Raw genomic sequence first — 26,028 nt, forward strand, 5'->3', positions numbered from 1 at the left:
GCTTTCTGAAATGCTGGAAACTGGAGGCAGACGTGCTGCACCAGAAAGCCCGCGAGTCATCCTACGTCCTCCCTCTAGGTTGGGATGGGGACTTTGTGGGGAGCCATGGTTGCAGTTAACTTGAAAGCCTTAACAGAATGGCTCAGTTTATACTTAACCTATTTCCTCCCACTGAAGCAATTGTCTCTGCCTGCATCTGGAGAGTGCTTGCATGCTGCTCAGGAATGTGGTGGGAGTGGCCAGTTCCCAGAACAGAAGGCTGATGCCTATCAGGGCTATTGATAAGATAATTACATTTGGGAGTTTCAGTAAATTTTGTGTCTCCTGTGTTAAAGTTAAAGTTTTACTGTTAACTAGGTAATGCATTTTTGTACTTGTTAAACTGCACGTCCACAGAAGGTATAAATTCTGGGGACAGAATAAACTCAGCGTCTCCAGGAACACTGGGGTCCGCGATCGCCATCATCAAAGTGTGAGTGCCTTCTTTCATTCCCACTCCCCTTGTCAGGAACCGTTGGACTCGTGGCGGCAGGCCCGCTACAGGACTTGCTGAGGCTGAGTTTGCTTCCAGGACCAAGAGAGAACATGTTTTGTAAGAATTTTTTAAATACCTGGGTTAGATGGCCAGTGCACATTCTTCAGGAATTGTTATATAGCGCAGCAAAGACAGAGCAAGAATTAAAACTTTTCACATTCGGCCAGGGCAAACACTTCACCCACAGTTTCACCAGCAGCTGCGTGACCCCCATGAAGGACTCGGAGAAGCCAAGGGAAGTGATCAAAAATATGACTCGTTTGCTGTGATCTGGGTGGCCACCCTGCTTCTTACACAATTATGCATCTTTTGAGAATTAAAGTAGGAATTTAATACCTTCGTGTGTAGGATTTATTCCTGTCAATCTGTAACCCCCCTGAGATATAACTGGCATAATGATGAATTGTGAAATGTTTGGTTAGTGTCAGAAGAGGGATTCAGGGGCTGAATGACCATCAGTGTTTGGTTTTGGAAATGGTGTCAGGAAACCAAGGGATGAAACAGTGAGCTAAAGAAGTGTGGGAGGAAATCGGACAGACAGCCTCCAGTGTGAGACCATGAGGCCATTGAGGAAGACGTTTTGGGGGGAGAGTTGAAGCAGTGGAATTTACTCACTGTAGCTTTATCTTCAGCCTAACAGGACTTGTAGACAACTAGATAGAGATGAGTTAGTGACAAGGTAGCCTGGTGTACAGTTTCCTCGCCTCTACTGTGTTAGGCAAGAATAAAATGATTGCACAACCCCCTTAAACTAATGGGATGAGGAGGTTCTGAGGAAGCCCTGGAGCTCTGCTTGGAATAGCAATCAATACATTTCTAGCCAGAGATTATTTACTTGACAGGGAAGACGAGAACGAAGATAAGCTCTACTCTGTCTGTCAGAGTAGTTAAGAAAAAAATGAGAAAGATTAGAAAAGTATTGCTTTTAATTGTATCTCCATGTTAGTATGTGTGTGTAAGTCTTGGTTTTATGTAGAAGTCTTAGAAGGGAAACAGGAGCTTGACACTCCATGATTTTGAAGCACAATGATTTCATTAAATTTTCACTGGGCAGGGCTTCAGAAATTCATCTGAACTTGAAAAAAAGTTGTTTTCTAAATGAAAAATTACAAATACTTAAATGAGAAGTAAAATTTCAACGGGTAAAAGTGTAGCATCTTCTGTGTCTCAGACATTATTTTAGGAGATGACCTGGATGGATTGGAGCCCATCAAGATGCAGGGTGAGGCTGGAAACGTGCCTGTTATCTCCAAAGCTGTAAGTCTTTGGAAGTACAATTTTACCCATTTTGTTTGTTTTATCAGAAATCAGATTTTAGGGCACAGCCTCAGGGTGGGAGGGTAATCGAACCCTTCTCTCATTATTTAGCAAAATAACAAAAGGTGAGGCAATGTTGTAGGTGATACACTGTTGTAGAAGGTGCGGGATGTTAAAAAGACAGTATTTAGGAAAGAAACATTTTATTGGATTGGAGGAGAAAAGGTGTAAGAGTTAGTAGGCAAAATCCTGGATGTAAAACTGAATTAGGGCAGGTGAGGAAAGAGATGTAGGGAATGTAAGAAATGCACAGTAAGGAACTGGAACTGTGGTCCTCATCAGAAACAAGGCGAAGTTTGCTCACGCAGCCTGCAGTGACCGACCTGGACAGGGCGCGGGTCATGGACGCGATAATCATGCGGCCTGGGGAGGAGGGCTGCAGGGCACGGAATTTGAAGCTGGTAATGATTCTGAAGCAATTTCCTAGGAACTACACGCAGGAGCCATCCTGCAATATATTATACATGATGCAAGATAGACTATGGAGAATATTGTGATCAATGTGCTTGGACAGTATAAACCAGAGTATTCAGTGGAAGAGACAGAGGGTGGAATGAGGAGAAACAGGCTTTCTGAAATGCTGGAAAGCTGGAGGCAGAAATTTTATTCAGGAACATCTGTGACTATTTCCTTAACCCTGATGAAGAGGTGGTTTTGCAGATGCTGAATCTGGTCTTAGAGCCAGGAAAGCTCTAGTCTCCTTTTAATTAATATAAATATACACACACACACACGCCACATTTCTGAAAATGTATATATAGTACATCATTCACGTACTATATTGTCTTCTTGGGTATATATATTCATGTATATAAACTTCTTTTTCTGGAATGGTTGATGTAAGTCCCAAATCCCTAAATAAATAAAGATAAATAAGGACAGTAAAGTATCAAGATTTAAACTTTCCATTGAAGTCCTATCTTGCATTGATAGTGTCAGAGGGCAGATGACAGCCCCTGTCAAGTTCTTTGGAAACCAAGGAAAACCACAGAACCACATAGAGGAACTGTTCCTGATTCCACTTTGCTTCCACAAAGTTCTGAATCCTTGTTTAATGGAATTGACACCCTAATCTTGCCCTATTGTATCAGTTTTGCGTGTGCACATTCTGTGTGTTCATCTTTCTGCTAATGCCTAAGCTACCTGCAATACTACACACATTCTAGATCACTCTGCATTGGATATGGGGAGGGAACAGCAGGACTGTAACCTGCTCTTCTTCCTATTAGCACATCGAGTCCCCCTAAGAGAGCCCTAGGATTATTGTCTGGTTTGCAATGGAAGGAAAAGGAAAGAGCCAGAATGGCAGGCCCAGCACCAATCCTAGAAGGACCTGGATGAAGCGTTCTCCTGTATCGGTTTTTTCCCTCATTTCTGTGACCCAGCTCTCCTGACCTCAGACCAAGTCTCCACCTTGGAATGACTCCAACTCCAGGGAGAATGTCCTAGACGTTCAAGTGCAAAGAGTCTCTTACCAGATGCCAAGAGATCATTGATGAGCACAAGGAACTTCTCATCAGCCACTTGGGCGTCGGTCATGAGAAACACCGTGCTGAGGTTCTTTACCCCGGCTTTCAGGCACACGCCGCCCAGGTCCGCCTGCCACAACAATCGGTACCAGAGAGCTCTGAGAAGAAGGCCTTCTCAAAAGAGATCCCCCCTCCACCCTTCAGGAATAGGGCCATTTTCCTGTCTACTTTCACAGGATATGAAACAAAATGACAACGGGAGGTAGGGAGGAGCTCTATCTTGCACTGACAGGAAAATATACCTCATTCCCAGGCCTCAATCCTAATAGAGGTGGGCAAGTAAAATTAAATAGTCATGATCTTTGCTTCCCACAACCTCTGTGGCTCCTGCACCAGCTTCTAGAGCTCCTGCTTTGTGCAAAGAAGTAACAGCTTTCCAAAGGACTGAAGTGGTTCCCTGTTCATCTGCGTTGCTCATATCACCATAGAAGTGCCTGAGCTGCCTCAGAAGGCAAGGGGTTGCTCTTGGTCTTGACAGAAGGGTCGTGTACTTGGGGCTGCTGGTCTGGGGAGCAGTGAATATACTTTATGCTAGCAGCATCTTGTGTTCTTATGACTAGTTCCAGCAAAAGGACTTGTAGGGAAAATGCACGTATATTTTGGGACACACACACACACACACACACACACACACACACACACCATACCCCTGGTAGGAAATTACATCCATTCAAAATTGCAGGGAGATAAAATTTGGGGCTAGGATGCCAAGCCCTGAATGTTCTAGCTTAGCTAGCCTTGGTTCCTTTGCTGTATCCCTCACAAGCTCAGCCTTCAGTCCCTAATCTTGCTCTTTTCTCTTTTGCGCTACTCAGGACTCATTCTCTCAACAGCCTCATACGCTTCCTTACAGCAGAGCTTCTTTTGTGTCCAAATAAATTCCCGTTTACAGTGAATCAGCTTCCTTTTGGATGGATGGTTCTCAACCTTATGCATTTCCCAAATTCCCAAAAACAAAGTTTGTCAACTCTCGTTAGAACCATCTGGGGGATGCTTTCAAAGTGCTGTTGCCCCGGCCACTCCCCAGACTAGTTAAGTCAGAACTGCAGAGAGGGGGGTGGGTGGGAGGCAGGCATCAGCATTATTTAAAGGGATTCCAGTATATAGTCAAGTGTGAGAACCACAGTCTTAGGACATTCTGCAAATGCACAGTTTTCATGTGAACTATCATGTCTTCTCTTTTTTGGAAGAGCTAAAGATTGGCCTAATGTGAACCCGGTGTAGGACCTTTGATTCAGCAAGTCATCGAGAGGTTGAGCTGTGGTTTCAGAGCAGCCCTGAGCATCGTTGGCTGAGAGATTACAAAGGCAGGAGGGTGGGTCTGGCTCAGCGCTGGCTACAATTCTCCCAGGGACAGCAAGAACCACATCCCGAGGGAAATCACATCATCTCTCCCTACAGGGCCCCAGTTGTGGCCACGGATAAAAGGGCGGGACTAGACAAAGTGACCTTTGAAAGCTGTATACGATGCCTTGCTCTACTTTCCAGAGCGGGCATCGTGGCTCCTAAGTGCCTGATTTCTGAAACCAGGAAATGTCACTGAAAGTCCCAGTGGCCGGTGGTTACTAAACTCATCTTTTAAAATACGAATTTCTTATAAAACTTGGACAAACTGTCAGAATTCCTCCTATGTCTACTAGAGCTGCTAGAGAGCTGTGTGCTGAATTTGCAGTAGATGTGTTCTGATCTGGATGAGAGCTGAGGCGCCACAGATATAACTGAAGCAGCTCAAGTCTCACAAACGCAGACCTTGGGAAGGCCGGTGTTGCCAGGCTGATGAGAAAAGAGCCCCTCATGTCACCAGCCCAGAATCTAAGAACTGGATGAACAATTAAGCGGAGGTTCTGGGCAAGCGAACTGAAGAGCTGATGAAGGGTGACAAAGAGCTGTGGGTAATTGAAGGGAAGTTGAGTCCCCTCCCCACAGCTGCCTGGCCTGCTTACCTTGAAGTCTGGGATCTGGTAGCCTTTCCGCAACGTGATCTGGAATACATCCATGGAGCTGATGAAAGCTGCAAGCCTTGTCAGACTCTGCTTGCCACTGCCACCTACACCAACCAGCAGCGCATTTCCCCGCGGGGACTCAAGGATGCGATTGATGTGGCAGCTACAAAGAAGAAAGTAGAAAAGAAAGAAGAAAGAATGGTTTCGGTCAGACTTTCTGTGAGGAGCATGCACAGTGAGCGAGAACTGGAACCCTCCTTGGAGGCTCATCATGGGCTGAGCTGTGGGAAACGTCAATTAAATTGTCTCCATACCTGGCCTCACCTGATCTCCCAACTGGATTGAAGTCACCCCTGCTTTGTTTTGAGCCAAAGCCTCTGTTGAACTAGTGGCAGTGGAAGAAGCACTCAGGGCAGCCAGGCAGGACTGCAGGGGGCATGGGATGGCGAGGGGAGGGGACCAGGGCTTCCCCTCTGGCTCCTCCAAGCCAAACCGGACTCTGCCACAGCTGCCCCCATCACTTGGCCTCTCCCATCTGTGCTTTTAGGCAAGAGGAGGGAGCAGGAAAGAGAGAAAAGTAGAAAGCATCCAATTAGGGGGAAACATCAGGGGAAGCACGGAGGACAAGCAGGAAGAGAACAGTGTGTTCCCCTTAGGAGAGAAGGAGCAAAATTACAGACAGCAGAATAACAGAGAGACCCGCATAGCTCTTCTCTCCCTCTTTTCTCCTTCCTGCACATTGAGGTCCTGTAATGAGTATTTGTGGATTGTTAGTGTCGACCTATGAGACAGCCACTTCCTTGGTTTCTGGATTCTTCGCTTTGCAGCTGTACTGACCATGCTCAGTGCCCATATTCTTCCTCCAGCCATGGGGAGATATTCCCAGGCCCTGGGCTTAAATCACGCCCTCCTGAGGAACTCACTCATCCTGCCCCTTCTCAAATGCTACTCTTCCATCAAGCTGTTCACAGCCTTTCCTCCATGATACACCACCAATCGTTTCTTTAATTCCCCTCAGCACAATCTATATACCTTATGTAAGGTACCTACATTCTTTATAAGAATAACTCCCATTCCCTTATTTTTTCTCATCTTAAAAACAATGACTATTCATTGCACAAAACGTCATAAAATACAGAAAAAGTACAATTATACTATCTAGCAATAAACACTACTGACATTAATTATATGTCATTCTAAACTTTTTTCTATTGTCTGTATGTTTATAAGTATATATTTATGTGTATATACAGTTATTACATCTGAACATATTTCTTTCCTGTATATTTTCAAAATTGGGCTGACATTGTATACTGCACATACTGTTTTGAAATCATTTTTTCATTTGGCAGTACACTGTGATTATTTCCATATGCCACCGAGTAATCTGCTAAACCATGCTTTTGATGGTGGTATAATATTCCATTACATAGAATAAGTTGCTTGCCTGCAATAGCCTACTGTTGGATATTTAGGTTGTTGCCAACATTTTCCAGTTATAAATAATGCTATATAAACATTTTTAGTTTATATCTCTATGTCCATAGGATAAGTTCCTAGAAGTAAAACTACTGAATCTAACTAACTAACAGTAAGACAATTTTATAACTTTTGATACTTACCAAAAAGATGTCCCCACCCCCAGAATGGTGGCACCAATTTGTACTCTTCGTACTGTGTTTCCCTGAAAATAAGACCTACCTGGACCATCAGCTCTAATGTGCCTTTTTTTGCTGTTTTTTTAAGATTTTATTGGGGAAGGGGAACAGAACTGTATTGGGGAACAGTGTGTACTTCTGGGACTTTTCCAAGTCAAGTTGTCCTTTCAATCTTAGCTGTGGCGGGCACAGCTCAGATTCAGGTCCAGGTCCAGATGCTGTTGTTAGTTGCAGGGGGCGCAGCCCGCCATCCCTTGCGGGAGTTGAGGAGTTGAACTGGCAACCTCGTGGTTGAGAGCCCATGCTCCAACCAACTGAGCCATCTGGCGACCTGGATGCTGAGCAGCAGCTCATTGGCTTCAATCTAGTTGTGGAGGGCGCAGCTCGCTGGCCCATGTGGGAATCAAACCGGCAACCCTGTTGCCCAGAGCTCACGCTCTAACCAACTGAGCCATCCATCTGCCCTCTAATGCATATTTTAGAGTAAAAATTAATATTGGACCCGGTTGTATAGTATTTTTTACCGGGTATTATATTATATTATAATTGTATATTATATTATAATTGTATATTATATTATATTATATATTATATTAGACCTGGTCTTATATTATAGTAAAATAAGACCGTGTCTTATATTAAGTTTTGCTCCAAAAGACGCATTAGAGCTGATGGTCCGGCTAGGTCTTATTTTCGGGGAAACATGGTAGGTAGAACTGCCCCATACATAACACAGAGATCAAGCCACTGTGGGGAAATGGATAAGATAAGGAGGAAGAGACAATAGGTGTTGGCGAACTTGTGATCGAAAGAATGTGCAGAACAAGAACTCAGGTAAAGTCCAACCAAACAGAGCAGAGGATATGTCTGAGATTGAATTGTACAAGCTCCAGTCCTGTGTCCCTGACTTGTCTTAATAATATTATGAGAGATTCCCTTTTCAAATTAGGTAATGGTAATTAGGGGTAGAGCAACTTAGCATCTACCATACCCCAATTTGGAGGAAGGGCTGGGGGTAAGTTTTGGTGGGTGGGGTTTGATGTGTCAACAAAAGAAGAGCATGTATGAGGTTAAATGGCTCATGTAAAGCTTCTGTGGTTTGAATTTTCTTATTACTACAAATTTCTTGCATATACCGATGACTGGTCATAATTAGCATCAACAAACTAAATATCTATGGGTCCTTATGGTCTCATCTGTCCTATGGGGTGCGTTTGCTATTTGAAAGGAAACCCTAGCAAATGTGTAAGTGAGTAGGTAGGAGAGTCTTGCCCCCACCCTTGTGGACACTGGGTCTTATATATTTTTTTAAATCTTTGCCAATTTAATGGTTGAAAATATTATGGTTTTAATTTTTTATTTCTTTGATTTCTAAGGAATTGAATATTTTTCTTATTAATCATTATATATGTTTTCTTTTGTGAATTTTCTTTTCATGTCCATGGCCCACTTTTCAATTGAAGGGTTCTTCTAAATTTGTAAGATCCCTTTACGTATGTCTCAAAATATCCCAATTTGTCACTTTTATCTTTTAGTTTTAATGTTTTAGATGTACAGAAATTTTTAGTTTTTTGGACTTAAATTTTCACGTCACTAAATTTATGTAGTTAAAATTCATTCCCCTAAATACTTCGGAGTCGTTTATTGATCTACATTTAGTTCTTTTATGATTTTATTTTTTCACTTTATAATTATTTTAGTGTGATACTTGTACTCTGTCTTATATCACATAGATTTACAGTTCTCTTGTTCCCTTATTAAACCACAGTTTCTAAATATCGGGAGAGTGTATATATTCATCATGTATTCTCTATAGTGCTACCACACTGAAGGTATTCCATATATTTTTGTTAAACAGAACAACACATACCTTATACTCAGGAGTGATGCATGCGCACAATCATTCAACAGGCCAGGTGCAAGGAATCATATGCTTTGCGTCTACATTAGATGGTGCCTGACTACAAACAGAAAAGGAGAAACTATGGTGCTAAGATACCCAGGTCCTCTCTTCTGATTCAAAAAGAAGGGGGCAGGAATGGATTAATAGAGGCGGAGGCGGAGAAGTCCACTTAGGTTCTCCATGCTGCCCACCACCCAGCTCTATTCTGGAAGGCCTGAACTCAGTTTAGCATGGTCCACGCTATTCAGTATCCAAATGGAAAATGCATCATTAGTGATGAAGTTTCCAAAGAAGAATGGTTAAGTCTGCAACTGTCAGCATTAGACTCCAGCTGGGGATTCATTAACAACCTCTGACGAGGGCAAAGGACTCTGAATTTAAATTACAAAATGTAAAAAGAAGATCAATATTCTAAAGGGCTGCTGGGCCAGAAAATGAAGGCAGTCTAAGTTAATTCATTACTGAATTTCTGAGAGATTCAAAACAAAAGCTGAAGATGTACCACAGCACAGCTGGAGGAAGCTGGCTTACTGAAGACTAAACACACACACACACACACACACACACACACACACTCTTTCTCTCTCTCTCTTCTCTCTCTCTCTCTCTCTCTCTCTCACACACACACAGACACACACACCCTAGAGAACTGGCAAGATACACAAAAAAAGGGGCAAAAGAGAGGTACATCTGAAGTTCCTTTTTTCCCTAAGAGAAAAAAAGAGGAGGCAGGAAAACATATGTGGGAGTGAAAACAAAAAAAAGAAAAAGATAGATTAAGATGATGCCAAAGGCGGGGAAAAGCTCCAGTGTAAAGCTGTAAGAAAAAGCACAACAAGAATCTACTGAAATCATGGAGGAAGTCAGAGCCAAATGGTACTATTAAGAGAAGAAAACAATAGCACCAAGAAAAAGACTAACATTTATGGGCTGCTTATGAAGTGCAAAGCACTTCACACAGAGAGCAACAACCCTACCACAGCGCCATTCTTATTACCCTCATTTTCCAGGAGCAAGCTGAGGCTTGAGGAAGGTAGGTGTCCTTCAAAAAGCACCGCAGCCAATTGGCGGCAGAACCGGGTCTGGCTCTATCTCCAGAACCTGTGCCCATAACCACTCCACAGTACTCCATTATTGGGTTTGGAGTAAGAGCAGCAAAGTTTGGGAAAGGTGTAGGGGAAATCAAGCAAAAGAAAATGTGAAGAATCAAGAGGTACTAAGAACCAACAGTCAGATAATACAGTCAAGATGAGCGTAGGCCGTACTGCACAGATGAACACAGGCTCTTGCCTCGTTTCCTCGGCCGGCCCTGTGGGTTCCTGAGAAAGTGCATATACATGCTGCCCTCCTCTGCCCTGCCCTATTCCCACCTTGGACCTTCTTGTGTCCAGGTGGGACCTGCTTGGAGTGAGCCCAAACCTCTCTGCCTTGGGCACTGTGTGCAAAAATACGAGGCCATTGAATCTCCCAAAATTCTGAGGTTACCTTTGCTTCTCACTGTATTGTTTGGTGTCCTGTTTTCTGGTATATGAGAGGGCTGCTTCTGCTCTGTCTGGGTGGTGGAGGCAGCCAAGGGGGTTGAGGAGCCCTCAGGGAGGGGAGGGCAGTGAAAGGATGAAGTCATGGGACGCTGATATTTTTAAACTATACATCCAAATACACTTTATTCTTCAGAACTGCCCCCTTACGGGAGTTCACAATTCCCGTTGTTTTTCCATTGCAAATGCAACTCAGGCATCTCTTTGACGACTATCTTCAGAGTTTGTTTAGAAATCTCAGGAGAAAAGCCAGTTTTCATAGCCCTACTTTTTTCTTGAAAACAGTATCAATTTAATCACCCATGTTGGAAACCACATTGACCGAATCACTTGCTATTGTCCCAAATCTAATTGATTCTTAGAGGATAAAAATTTATCTCAATTCAAAGACTATGACACAGGCTCAGGCAGCTCTTAAAGAGGAGGGAAAATACTCACTGAAATTTTGACCAGATCAGTGAATGGACATTTAAAAACCCTTACTGACCGACCCCCTACTACATCAGACACTGTTCCAGGTACTGGGGATTCAGCTGTGTGCTCAAGGAGCTAAGACTGGATTAGGGGGAAGACAAAAAGCGTATGAAGAAGCATGATAGTGCGATGGTTGAAAGCAAACACTGCAGCCGGACTGCATGAGTCGGCTTTGGCTCACCCGTCTCTGGGGTGTGCGATGTTAGACCTTACTTTCTTCAGGGTTTTTGCGAAGACTAAAGGACTTGCTGTATGCAAAGCACAGGCAGCAGGCCCTAGTGACTTCTACATTAAGGACAGCTCTTAAATGTTACAACAAATGCTGCCTTTTCAGGGAGGCCTGCCTGACCACCTTATTTAAAATCACAACCACCCCAGGCACTCTCTATCCCCATTCCCTCTGTTTTTCTCTACACCATTTATTCCCATATGACATACTAAGAATTTTTATTGAGTAACTGCTGTTCCAGACACTGTCCTAGGTATTGGGGATTGAGAAGTGAATAAAACAAAGATCCCTGAACTCATACTAAGATTGTTGAATCAATGAATATGTACTGGATGGATGGATAGATGGATGGATGGATGTAAACAAAGACAGTGGTTAATCATGCAAATGCAGTAGGACGTTCAAGTAATATACGGGAAGGACCCAGCAGTGACAATGGAATTTAGCAAGAAGTAGGTCTGTGGTGACACTGATAAGAGCTTCTTTGTTTAAGAGGTAATAAGTAGACTGAGGTGGGAGGAATGAGAAGGTATGACAAGTGTACCCTTCTGTGGTTTGGTTGTGAATAGGAGCAGAGAAATGGGGCAGTAGATGGAAAGAGATGTAAGAATCAAGAATTGTTTATTCTTTTTTGATAATGACAATATGGCATATTTATATGTTAATGCATATGATCCAGAAATTAATGAATTAATGACAATGGAGTAAGAAGAAAGACAGGGAGGAAGGGCGGAGGGAAGGAGGGAGGGAGAGAGAAAGGAAGGGGGAAGAGGGGAGAGGTGAGGACAGATAACTGCAGGAAGGAGTGAAGTCACTGAGAAGGTGAGAGGAGGGGAGGTCCAGGGCACACAGGGAGGAACCAGCCTTAGGTATACACAGTAACCATAGGAAAGTCAGTATTTGTGTAGGGGATGCAGGTGGAATACAGACAGGCTGTTAGGTTGGATGGCAGGGAGATGAGAGAATTCTTTTCTGGTTTCTTTCATTATCACGGTGAAATAAGAGATGTGCTCATTAACTGTGAATAAAAAAAGGGGAGGGGTGCTAGAAGTTTGAGAAGAGAAGAAAAATGTATGGTACGGACATCACAAGATGGGGAAGCCAGCGAGGGTAGCGGAACAGGATTTCTAGCAAAGTTGAAGGCCCACTTGATATTTATGGCTGAAAATCTGAAGCAAACCAAGTCAACACGGCAGGGGATTTTTCTTCAACAATCTTCAGGTGCTTAGGGGCAGGCATGGAATAAGAAGACAGTGGGATTTAACTACAGTGGGCTTTTGCCACCTGGATGCAATGACAGGAAAATTAGAGGATGATGGAGGTTGGGGAGAGTAAGACATGGTCTACACGAAGGGCTAAAGGGGTTTGCGAAAGGAGTTGACTCCATGCATGAAGTCTTGATGAAGTTTCAGAATAGATGGAATAAAAACCAGAGCGGGTGAGTCGATGGGTAGGAGGTACAAGTCAGAGAAGTGAGATTTTTGAAATTGAGGTTTTGGAGGTGGATTCATTATTGATGACAGAAGTTCCGGGATAGGAACAGGTGAGTGAACGGCTGAGCTGGAATGGATGAAAACATCACTGGCGCTCAGGAGGCTAAGGAGCAGACAGACAAGGTATTACCCAGATGCCAGCAATGACGAAAGGTATGACTGAGGAAAGAAGGATGGTCCCAGTACCAAAGTCACTGGCAAATGGTGGGAAGTAACTGGATGCCAGTGGATGACAGTAACAAGGAGAGGGAATGAGTATGAAAGTCCAACTACCTGTGCTTCAAAAAAAAAAAAAAAAAAACCCACACAACTGGAGTTTGTGAAGGAGAAAAGGAGAAATGGTTTAAACACACCACTGGGGTGAGGTGAGAGTAAGGAGAGTATTTACTTCTGTCTATGCCCTGGGGTACATAGAACGGGGAAGAAAAATCAGCTTTCCTCAACTCAGGGGTCAGTCAGGTTTCAGTTAGAAATTATCAGTGAAGGGACAGTTCAGAGAAGCTGAAGGTGTAGTAGATTTTGCTGCTGGAGACAGTGAGTACCAGGGGACAGGGTGGAAGGATCCGCACAGCAGGGAGGGGTGGTAAATGGGACTCAGGATGGGGGATGCAGACATCGTGTAAGGACAGCATTGGTGTGAGGATACATTATCTGGGAGGCTTGCTGACTCCGTCAGTGATTCGTTTGAGAGCAACAACACTTAAAAGGATACTTCCCCTTGAAATATGCATGTATGTAAAAAACTTCACTCTCGTTACTGTGAAACTGATCTTTGGACTACTATGGGGCGGGGATGCAGCTCCTGAGCTGTCTGATGACCCACTTGTGGTCTCAAAATGTCCCTCAGTGTCACTGTGATCAGCCCAGGGATTCCACAAGACAGACAAGACAACAAATCCTAATCTGCCTGAGTTCAGCACTGTGCTGCTGCTCCTCTTCCGGCCACCATCTTGACCGCCACAGAAGAAGTAGTAGCTGCTTTCCTGCTTGTGTCCAAGTGTCCTCAAATGCCCAAACGAGAGCCCTGACACTGGGAAGAGGAGGCAGCCGAGGAAAGGAAACGAGAAGCACACTTACATGTGGCGTATGGCGTCCTCAAAGAGAACCAAGTCCATCACCGTGTTGACTTCATTGTGATTCTCCAAGGCTTGCACCAGAGTCTGGGTCAGAAGTTCCCATGACTGTACAGGCATGTACTTGGGCTCACCAATGCCATTTGCAAAGTGGCAATACATGTTCAGGCTTCGGCTCTGCTCCACAGTCTCTTCAATATCCTGGTAACAAGACACAGGGACAAGGGCCCTCCTTATGGACAATCAATTCTGGTTCCACACAGAGTAGAGACACCTGACTTGCCTTTTCTCTGTGCATACTCCCCCAAAAGTAAGTATCAGTACTGATTCCAACACTTCCTTCCTCTTGAGAAGCCCTCGAAAGTGGATGTTTACCATTCATTTATCAGTTCCATGAAGTCACGGATGATGTCTGTCATTCTTTTTGGACCGAGGATGGGAAATGGAAGGTGGGAGGTACCTTTCTCACATGTATCAGAAGAGCCCATGTCTGAGACAAGAGCAGAGGAGTAGATGGGGACACAGGGTGGATTTCCCTAAGCGGGGGCTCTTTCACTAGTGTCGGTGAAGGAGATCCAATGGTCTCATCTCCCCAACACCCATTCCAACATGTCTTGCTCCCCAACCCACAGAAATGTCATAAAACATCCTTTCCTGTTTCCTGTGATGTTTCACACTTCATAAGTTCAGCACAGAGGGCTTTGTTGCTGAAGAATGTGCCCCCAGCCATCCTTAGGTGACTGGTTTGTTTATAAGGACATTGATAATCTTAAAGCATTTACAGTAGAACTCTCTACTGCTAAAACTTTCACAAGGATTTGGGCTTATTGCTTGTCAACTCTCATCCTCAGGACAAACCTTACCAGGTTTAATAAATTCCTAATACAATTCAACTAACTTAAAAGATATGGAGGCTATGTCTCTCCACCACCAGTGTATTCTCTAAGTATTGAAGATGTAGCTATTTTCTTTTTTAATTTAGAAAGGAACTACTTAATTAAAACCCAAATACCTGAGATTTCAAGAGTAAGAAGAGTTATAGAAGAAGCAAGTCCAAAAAGTATAAGTTTTCTAACACATAAGTAAAAATGTATACCAGCACGAGCAATTGTCCCCACTTGCCAAGATTCTTGTCTCCTGAAATTCAGACTGAGAGAGCCAGTTGGGAAAGAGGTAAGCAGCATGCTGATCACCAGCAAGGGCACTGCCCACGGCATAAGGGCACTTGTAGGGTTAGTCTTTTACATCCATGGGACACAACTCATTAAATCAAATGGAGGGAAAGTGAGGATGACAGTAACATCTATAGAGAAACCAAGACTGCTGCCTGGTTATAAGAAGAAAGAAGTGGGAAGAGTTAAATGTCAGTTGTTCTATTTTGAAGGCAGTTTCAGGGCCACAGAAAACCCTCAAATTTCTGTCTTTGCCAGACAGTAACGATAAATGTCCAGACATTTGGATAAGATTTAATGTAATGCGGGAGAGCCATTCTTGCTGGCTGAGGAAAACATGTGGGAAAGTGATGTGGGAGTACATTTACCCAGTTTGAAAATGAGCTAATGTACTGGGAATCAGTCATGATGGCAGTCCATTTACACTAACGATCTAGCAGAGGAACAACTGAAGTACAGGCCTGAAGAGCCTGGTCAACAAAGACTCTTTGATAAATAAATAAATTTCCAATTTTACGATCAGAGCCAGGCAGTGCAGAAGGGAGAGAGAAAACCAGCCCACACAGTGAATCAAAGACTTCTTAATAGTTATACCACATTACACAATATTACACAAGGGCCACAAACCAGAGAACTTGAAGCTTTTAGTGGTAGAAGCAGGACTATATTACCTCCTTGGAGGAAATTTGGCAAATTTTCCTTAATAACAATACCAAGATTTGGTGCAGTCAAAGGTGCTTCAGGCTGGCATTTCAAATGTTGTTGGGGAAGGATAATGGCAATATTAATTACATCCGGGCCTATGATCAAAAGGACACAGAGCCACATAGGAACCTCTATTTCAAAGTCTGAGTGCTGTAACACTAAAGTCTAGCTTAGACCAATTTAAGAAGACAGTCAAGACTCATTTGCAGAGCTAACAATGAATCTATCAATTGGCAAATTCTACAATGCTCAGAGAGGAGTAGCTAAGATGTGAGCATGCTGAACATCAGGCCATATACAAATGATAGGATAAATGGAGGGATTCAGGGTGCTTGGACTCATAAAGAACAGACTGAAATAAGTTAGTTAAAATTCTATCCAAACATTCAGAATACCGACATATAGGTTGGGGTGGACTGTAAATATCTTTAGAGAGAGACAGGATCTTATCAGGAAAAAATATGAAGTTGAACCTAACAAGATGAGCATAGAGACAATATGGTAAATTTAAATACATTTTATTATTTCTAAGTTCAAGAGAGAGCAAGCAATATGTGTGAAAAATATGGAGCTTTAGTCAACAGAAGGCTCAGTGTCAGTTGTGGGGTAATTTTGACACTAAGAAATATAATGTGATCTTAGGCTGTGTTAATGTATCAGTGCTTCCCAAAGCATATCCAATGGGCCATTCATTCCGAAAATTAATAGGTTTTATAGAGGGAAAAGAGCTGTAGCGGCCAATAAATACATTTGGGAAGTGATATATGCTTCAGGGTTATTCAAGATTTTCAGGGCTTTAATGTGTTAAATACACTATGAATGTCTAAGAGAGGAACATAAGTATTTTCTCAAGAAGTGTTTTCTCAACTTGAGAAATCATAGATACCTTCTTTTAAAGGAGTATACTCTGGTACAACTATTTAGCAGAACATATTTTGGAAAACATAGTAACAAAGTTATATTAATAATATATAAGAACTGGGGAATGATGGTCTTACTTTTGGTCAGACCCCAGGTGGGTTGTGTGATGAAAATCAGTCACCTGATGTGAGAGGGGAGGACTGATAGGAGAGTAGTTAAGATGATGTCAAATTACTCCAGGTCTGAGAACAAGCCATGTCAGACATGGTTAAAAGACCAGAGGCCATTTGGCTTGGAGAAGAGAAGTCCTAGGAAGGACAAGACAAATGGTCTCAATATATCTGAAGGTTTGTCATACAGATCTAGGATTAGTGGACAAGGAAATAAATTTTAGATCATTATTAGAATAAATTTCCAGTCTTTAAAATTGTTCCAAAGGTTCCAAATTTCAAAATTGTTCCAAATTTCTAGTCATTCACCGTTCCAAAATGGCTGTCTTGGGAAGGATGAGATTGTTCATTTCTAAGGATGCTGGAACATCAACTGGGATGACCAATCTGGGACATGCTATTGAGAGGAGTTAGTATGAAGGGAGGGTTTGGATCAGATCATCTCCACAGATCTTCACAACACAAAGATTCTATGATTAATTTGTCTGTTCTTGCTCCAGCATTTTTTACCTCAGCAAAACAATGATAGATTTTTTTTCCCTTACCTAATCTCTGATTTTTTCCAATTTATGGGCTAGACTTTTATCATTTGGGTGATCATCTGCATAATTATCATTATTTTTCAAACATAAAAAACATTCACAGGGCAATACTCACATCAAAAGTTTTCTTCACCACTTCTGTCTGGATTTTATCAAAGAGAACAAAGTCCTTTTCTTCTACCATCTTATCCCGATAAACCCTATTTGATTCATGCAGATAGAGCTTTACTAGGTCCTGTGTGGATTTTATACATTCCACTGAGGAAAAGAGAATGCCCTGTAAGAAGAATAGACAAAACAAAATAAAACAAAATGACAAAAAAATAAAAATAAAAAACATGAATAACAATTTAAAACTACTACAGCTATAATTTATTGAAGTCAGTTATGTGACAGGTACTGGACTAGATGCTTTGCCAGACAAAGCTCATTTAATCATGATGATCCCACAAAGTAATTTTTATTACATCCATTTTGTGTAATGTGGAAATTGGGATTCAGAAAGACAGGAAGCATGCCCAATGTCACACAGTAACTGGTCTTAGTTCAAACCCAAAAGGTAATGAAATCAGGTTTGCCTGTCCTTAGAGCCTGGAATTTTGACCACTATATTTCAAATCACCACAGTGAGGGGAGAGGTGGCTTCTCTGTTGTATTTCAATTCCAAAAGTGCCATTTTGAAAACTAGTGTAAGTGACAATTGCTTATGTAAAATCAGAACAATAACAAAGGGCTGAAACAAATATAGCTAACCTTTGTAGGTCACCAATCCATTTGTTCATCTCTAGTAGGCTCTCCTTCTTATATACCACAAAGATTATTCCAAATATTTATTATTCTTTTCAAATTTCTCTGTCTCATCTCTGTTACTATTAGCCAATGTCTTAGCTTTCTTTTTCATGTGAAAATGGAGACCACCAAGATTACATCCCTCAACAACCTCAACAAGTCCTGTAACTTTAAACTCATTTATTCCTGTGTTTGCCTTCATTGCTTTCTTTCTTGACTTCGAGAAAAACGGACCATTTAATTGCTCCTCACTATCAATAGATCACGCTCAGATTCATCAGCACGACATAAAGGTGTGGTCATAACATGACTACCAGTCTGCTTCCTCATGATCACTCTTATCACCACTTACCATAAAATCTAGATTTCAATTTCACAAAATTCACATTATTTTCTGACCCTGCATATTTTCTGTGACTTCATTTTTTTTTTATTTGCTTGCTATGCTCGTATTTCAAGATCTAGATTAATTGATAATCTCTTTGTTGAAGTTTTCATGACAGCTCCTTTCTTGTCCAACATTACTCCCTCTGATGTGCCCCATATAAGCCATTACTTATAAATATCTATTATAAGAGAATTATTAGTTTCTAAAATTATTTTTATTTGTACAGGTTCGCTTATTCATGGTGAGTGACTGAAAGGCAGGGAAATTGAGATTTCATTTTGGAGGCCTTTTTTTTAAATCACTGTTATTACTGGTACCTAGCATGGTGCCTGGCATATACTAAATTCTCAGTGAATGCCTGTTGAAAGAATGAATGGAATTAAATCCTTCAATTAATATAACATAGCAAGAACCTTTATCAAGATTTCTGCTTTTGGAAATGGCAGAATAGCTGATCACAGACCAACCCACTGAGATCAACTACAAAAGATACAAAAATTCTTTTTAAGGCTTTATCTTTTTAGACGCATGAGAGAGTAACCCAGGCAGTGAGGACTGGAGGGGCTAAGACACTAGAGAGAAGAGAACAGAGACATTAACCCAAAATTTGGCACCATTTTTTCTCTTCTGACATTTGCTAATTCACAAGCAATGGCTTATAGGTTCAGAAACTGAAGTGACAGAGACAAGTGAGAGGTTAGTTCAGACACTGAGCAAAGTTTTCTCATCGCATGGGGTAGGAAGGATGAAAACTGGAGTTCAGGGATTACCAAGAAGGAAGTCATAGCTATGGACCCCAAGGAACCCTGTCAAATTGTTATACATTAGGAATATGAGTGAACAAATGAGTCAGTCCTCACAGAAACTAAAGACCAACTTCAATCTCCTCAATTCCTGGTAACTGCTTTCCAGAAGCAGAAGTATGTAATCTCTGAAGAAAAATACCATTATACGAACCCTCAAATAATCTGCACATTTCAAAACTCAGAATGCCCAGCAATTTAATAAAAATTACTGAGAATACCAGGAGATATGACCAAAACAAAGAAAAAAAACAACGACTGACCCACAGAAGATCTAAGTATTGGAATTTCAGACATAAACTTTAACAAAACTACAATTCATATGACCAAGAAATTCCATGACAAGGTAAAGAATTTCACCATAGAACTGGAACTTTAAAATATGAATCAGATGGAAATTCTCAGATTAAAAATTACTCCTAAATTACAGTTAGTGAAATTAAAACTTATAAAATGGGGTTAACAAAGAATAGACACAGCTCAAAAGATAATTAGTGAACAGGAACAGGAAGAGAAGAGCACAAAAATTTTCAAACTGAATCACAAACAGAAAAAAAAAGAAAAATTTAAAAAGAAAAGAGTCTAAGGGAATATGGGACACAGTGAAAGGTCACATACATGTATTGGAATACCAGAAGTAGAGGAGAAAGACAGAACCAATATTTAAAGAGATATTAGCTCTAACTTCTCTAAAATGGAGAATAGCCATCAAACCAGATTCAAAAGTGCTACAAACACTAAGCAGATAAATATAAAAATACCACCTTAAACACCTTAGGCATAATAGTGAAATTTTTTGAAAATCAAAGAGAAAAATTTTAAAGCAGGCAAGTGAAAACAATTATGTATACTCTCAAAGGAACGTAAGACTTAGAATTTCTCAATAGAAACAATGGAAACCAGAAAGACAATGGAACGACACCTTCAAAGTGCTAGGAAAAAAAAATCTACCAACCTAAATTCTAAATCCCCTTCTAAAATTTAAAAAAAAAGAAAAAGAAATGAATAGATTTTCAGTCAAATGAAAACTGAGAAATTCTTCTCTATCAGATATAAACTAAAGTATATGGTAAAGGAATTCTTACAGTAGCATGAAAATGATCCTAAGTGGAAAAACAGAAATGTAGCAGGAATAAGGATCAATGTAAAGAGTAGGATGTGACGAAATCTAAATAAATGTTGACTTACTAAGGCAAAGATATTACTGCACTATGGATTTTCAATATGCATTGAATTGAATAACAATATCATAAAATTTGAAGGGAGGTAAATTGTTCTAAGAGCCTTTCTTGTATGGCAATCGATAGAAGTACTGATTTATAAAAGAAAAAGGATAAAAGGATGCATTTGGTAACCATTAGATGAACAGTAAAAGGATGTATGGTGTGCTAAAAGAGGGGGAAAATAAAAGAATAAAAAATATAGAATTAGTTTAATAGAATACAAGAAGTTAGAGAAAAGAAAACAGAATAGGTGGGACATATTGAAAACAACATAAAGTAGATTTAATCCTAAATATATTATTATGTAACATTAAATATAAATGAACAGTGGTTATCAGACAAGATTAAAAGGCAATCATTATCAGACAAGATTTTAAAAAAAAAATCTAACTGTATGCTGCCTATAGGAGATATACCTTAAATAGAAGAATACAAAAAAAAAAAAAAAAAAAAAAACCTGGAAGAAGCTGGGAAACAATATAACATAAAGAAACTAAAAGAATATGGAGTAGTTATACCAATATCATAAAAAGTTGACTTTAAAGCAAGAGCCATTTTTAGATATAAAGAAGTACATTTAATAATGAGAAAAGGGTCAGTACACTAGGAAGGCTGACAATGATCTTAATAGTCATGTCAAGAAATTAGAAAAGGAAGAACAAACTAACCCCAATCCCAAGGTGAGTAGAAAGAGAGAGATAATAAAGAACAAATGTTAATAATATAAAAAAGCAGATATCAAATAAAGATGTCTAGTCAATAAAGTAAAAACCAAAATATTGGTAACTTTTCAGTTTCTTTGAAAAAGACTAGCACAATTATCACCCTACTAAGGCTGATAGAAGATAAAAAGAGAAAACAGAAAAGGCACACATAATCAATATTCAGAATAAGAAAAAGGACATAATGTCAGATACAACAGACATTTAAAAGATAATAAAGGATATTATATACAATTTTATGCCAATAATTTAGAAATTGATGACATCAAAGATGGCGGAGGAGGTAAATGTGCTCGCCTCCTCCCATGACCACATCAACATTACAACTAAATTATAGAACAACTATGCTTGAGAACCACCTGAAGACTGGCTGAACAGAAGTGCTGTAACTAAGGATATAAAGAAGCCACACTGAGACTGGCAGGAGGGGCAAAGGCACGGAAGAGGCTGGTCCCATATCCATGTGTGGTAGCTAACAACTAGGAGGGATACAGAGAGCCCCCCTGAGGAGTGAGGGGGCAAGCAGCCGCTGGCCTCAGCGTGCCCTGCACCTCTTGCTAAGTGGCCCTAAGCCTGGCCCTACTGGCAGCCAGCCTTGGTTCACAGCATAACCATGCCCAGGCACCTCCAAGCCCAGCACAGATAGCTACAAACCACGTATCACTTAGTAGCTCCTACCAGGTAGGCCTGGACCATCACACGCAGCAGTTGACCCTGGCGTCATACACTGGAGCCCCTCCCAAGAAGTCCCAGAACCAACACACCTGGTGGCCAGCTTCAGACCACACCAGAACACCATGCAATGAGGGCTACAAATGACAGAACCAAAGGGTGGACTCAGCAAGCACCAGAGTCCTGCTGAAGCGACTCCTGCTCCCTGGGGTCAGTCCCTGCACAGCAGCTCCTTCCTCCACTGCAGTCACAGCCAGTCCTCACAGCCAACCAGCCTCAGGGTCTAGCGCTCCCACTGATGTGCCAAGAGCAATAAGGCTCAACTGTAACAGGAGGGCACGCACAACCCACACAGGGGACACCCCTGGAGCACCTGGCTCAGGTGACCAGGGAGACTGTGCCAGGGCCCCACAGGGTACCTACTACATAAGGCACTCTACCAAGACAGGGAGATGCAGCCGGTCACAGAAACAAATACAGGAAGGCAGCCAAAATGAGGAGACAGACAAACACGTGTATCTCATTGTCTTTCCCCTCAGCTCTCCTAGGTATCAGCCGTGTATGAGATGTGGAGGGCAGGAAGAAGCACCAACCAGGAATCCCAGCTTCTACGGCTGTGTGTTACAGTGACGTGTGCTACCAGTTGAAGTTTATAAGCCCTGTTATAGCCAAACACTCAGGCTGGCTGACAATTAAGGGCTGAGTCAGGGTAAACACATCAAGTACAAACTTTGCACCATCTTAGATAGTTATGTATAACACTGAGATGGGAACAGTTAATGATTTCTGCTACTCAGAGCACCATCAAACTCTGTCCTGACTGAGACAGAGTGAGAGAAGTGCAGACACAGTCTGAATTATTGAGCCTTAGATCAAGCTGGATGGAGGGAAAGAGTGCCTGTCTTCTAGTGGGCTTTCAATCATCCCGTAAGCTCTCTGTCTGTCAGTCACGCCTTTAGACAAGCAGGTAGGCCTGGAGGGAGGCCGGGGGGAGTTATGGTCAAGCTCCCTCAAGAGGAAGGTGAGGGGCTGTGTGTTTGAAGGGAGGCAGGCGGTCCAGTGGGGGATGCACTTTCCCTCACTTGTGGCAGGTGGCTGACAACTGGCAGGCTGCAGAGCAGCCTGGCGGGGACACAGACCTCATGGGGATGCCACTCAGGCTGAGTTAGGAAGAGAAACAGGTCGGGGGAAGAAGCCTCACCCCCACTCCAGCATCTCCCCTCCCTGGTTCTTCTGTGACATCACACCAGTTGCCACTAAAACAAGGCTGGAGTAGAACCTTCTTTCCTCAGGAAGCCTTTGTTGTCCCAAATTACCTGCACAGTATGGCTGAAGGTTCTAGTTTGGGATATCAGAGCTGCTGCTTACCAGTTATGTGATCATGTTCAAGGTATTTGATCTGTCTGTGTCAGTTTTGTCATTTCTAAATCGGAAGTAATCAGTATTTTACCTTATATGGTTGCTGTGAGGGTTAAATTATTAGCTAATAGATGTAAAGGGCTTAGCACTGTGCTCAATAAATGCTAGCTACTGTACCGCTTAAAGCTGGACTTTTTACACGGGCTCACTCTGGTCTCAAATGGCCTTTCTAATCTCACCTCTCACCAACTCCTCCACATCACATTCCATTCCCACCGGACCAGACTACCTGTTATTCCACTAACATTGTTTACACTTTCCTACCTCCATCACCATTTATGCTGTCATCTACTAGCTGGTAACTTCTCTGAGTCTCTGTTAAATTGAATAATAATGTATATCCCAAAGGGTTGTCATGAGTATAAATCTCAGGTCGTACGGGTGACAAGTCTCCTGTCCAGGCAGGAACTAGGGCTGGGTGCTTCTGGTAAAAGAGACTTAATGCATCCTCTTCCTTTGGTTCTGCCATTATATGCAATGTGAATTTGATCAAATGGCTTTAAGTCCTTTATTTTTTTCCCTTGGAAAATGCTGATGGTCATACCCTCACCTCATCATGGGGCAGTGTGATTTAAGAGAGGGACTGTGTGATAACAAATGCCTTAATTAATGCTCAGTAAGTGGGAGGTAAGAGTGGGTACACACAAACTTTATCATCATCCAGGCCTGCAGGCCATGGCGCTACGGCCTTTACAGGCTTGGAGCTGAGTCTTTCTTGCCGCCTATCTTATGCTTGTTCTCATCAGAAGCATGTATGGATGAGAAGGACAGAATGATGCGATGGAAAGGGGTCCAGGCCAGGAACGCAAAGACTTGGATTCTAGTTCCAGCTTGTTCACTGGCTGGCTGTGTGCTCTTAGGCGAATCTATATAGTCTCTGTGAGTCCCTGTTTCCTCACCTTTAACTGAGGTAACATTGGGCAGGTGCATAATCCATCCAAGAATGCCGTCCTGAGCCAGCTTAGGTGTTTTCAGGGCTTTGACCTTGCTGGGGGTTCAGTGGCTCCACATTCAGCTTAAGCCTTTCTGAGGCATCACTCTTGTACCTTTGAACTCTTTAATGCTGAGTAGGTTTCTCTGCCCCTTACAACTAAGAGTCCTGGGTGGACCACGCAGGCCCTAAGTCCTCAGGGTATGGACTTGCTATTCTCAGGTTCCCCAGAGTCCTACCTGTGCAGGTAGTGGCTGGGTAATTAATTCCAAATACATGTGTTCCCCTGGAGGGTCGTGCCTCACTCCCTGACCTCAATGACCTTCCCCTACAGGTGTGGCCTCTGCTCAGTGTGAAAGGCATCCTTCTTCAGTAATGGCTTAGTGCCATGTTGGGGAGTGGTCTCCCTGAAAAGCAGTTTGTGCAGACTCTTGTCCAGGATGGGAGAGTTGTGGACGTCACCATGTGAGGACGCTGTCCCTGACCAAGGGGAAGGAGGGCCGGGGTCTGCTACATTGCCCTCTGGAGGTTTCAATAGTGAAGAGCCACGCAACTCAAAGCAACAAGCACAAACAGGCCATCACTACACAGATAAGCAGCTGGAAGGACTGGAAATGGCTTTGGCCTGGAAACGAACTTGGAATGTTTAGGACAGAGGCGTCCCAGGGGTTGACAGATGTCTTAGGAATATTACCACATGGCTTCTTCAGGAAACAGATCTATTCTTCATGGTTTGGGGGACATTCTTTTTCATCCCACCAGCAATGGATTTACCACCAAGGACTGCAAAATAGTTTTTCTTTCTCCTGAGCCATTTTCTTTCCTAGGCATGCTGGAATCATTATGTAACATTATCTCCAAGATGCTGAGCCTTCTCCCGCCTGAAGGAACTAACCCAGCAATGCATTCTGTGTACTCGGATATAATTTAATCAGCAAACAGAACTCTATTTTGTTGAAACCCTTCCTCATGGAGTCCATGGCACTGTTTACCTGTTTATGTTCATAACTCCATATGAACTGTGCCTTTCCCAAGTTTTGCATGAACGATTATTTTACTAAGAACGGGAGGAACCAGATTATCACTAAACTTCTTAGGGTGTCTTGGAGCACAAGGACTCACCTGGAAAATGTTGGCAAAGTCTCTGAGATTGAAGATATAGTGGAACTTGACTGCTGTCGGTAGGAATGTGGTGGCAACTTTCTGATGGAAGGTCAGGGCCAGACTGATCAACTGGGGGATGGATTTCTGTAGTGATGCTGGGAAGTTTCCAAGCTTTAGGTGCTGAGTCAGGATGGTGCTGTAGATGGAGGACAGGGCATCTGCTCCCGGAAAGTAGACGACAAACACACTGAAGTGACGCTGTACAAGGAAACAGAGGCATGTGGAGGTGGTCTGAGTTAGACATCCGTTATCATAGAATAAAAATTACCTGCTCTGAATTTGGATAAAACAATGAAGAATTCTTATAAGGGTTTTGAATTTTATAGCCTGGTCACGTTTTCCACATCAAACCCAAATTTTGGTTGAACCTAAAAATGACTGGGAGAATAATGGGCTTTGCACCTTGAGTCAAAGATGCCACTATGGGGTAGTAGGAGGTGAAGTGGACTTGAACTCAGGGAATCTGAGTTCATTCCCTGGGAATCAGTATCCACATGACCTTGAAAGAGTCATATCATCTCTCTCAAATTTCCTTGTTCAGAAGGATGAGTTAAATCAGACGAACTCTATGACTCCTTCCAGCTCTAAAAGCTTCATGACTTTGGGTCCAGGAGTTTCTCTGTCTTCCTAGAAATACAAGTCAGCATCCTGTAACATTTACCACTCTAAAAAGGCTGGATGGAGAAGAAGGTCCAAGATGGTGGATGAAGTAAACGCTATGACTGCTGTCTCCCAGGATCACATTAAAATTACAACTAAATTACATAACAACCTC

The 26,028-nt window shown here is 42.2% G+C and overlaps 1 protein-coding gene across 1 annotated transcript in view; it reads right to left on the reverse strand.

The window, feature by feature from the left end:
• Positions 1 to 26,028, reverse strand: part of DNAH9 (dynein axonemal heavy chain 9) — a 241,202-nt gene that overhangs the window by 103,574 nt on the left and 111,600 nt on the right. The window contains exons 24-28 of the mRNA XM_074319350.1: positions 25,212 to 25,451; positions 17,258 to 17,419; positions 13,697 to 13,893; positions 5,325 to 5,487; positions 3,328 to 3,451 (exon numbers count right to left, since the gene is read on the reverse strand). Of these exons, the coding sequence (XP_074175451.1) occupies positions 3,328 to 3,451; positions 5,325 to 5,487; positions 13,697 to 13,893; positions 17,258 to 17,419; positions 25,212 to 25,451 (886 nt within the window). The remainder of the gene's footprint in view (positions 1 to 3,327; positions 3,452 to 5,324; positions 5,488 to 13,696; positions 13,894 to 17,257; positions 17,420 to 25,211; positions 25,452 to 26,028) is intronic.

Source organism: Rhinolophus sinicus, linkage group LG15 (assembly GCF_036562045.2).
Source record: "Rhinolophus sinicus isolate RSC01 linkage group LG15, ASM3656204v1, whole genome shotgun sequence".
NCBI classification, from domain to species: domain Eukaryota; kingdom Metazoa; phylum Chordata; class Mammalia; order Chiroptera; family Rhinolophidae; genus Rhinolophus; species Rhinolophus sinicus.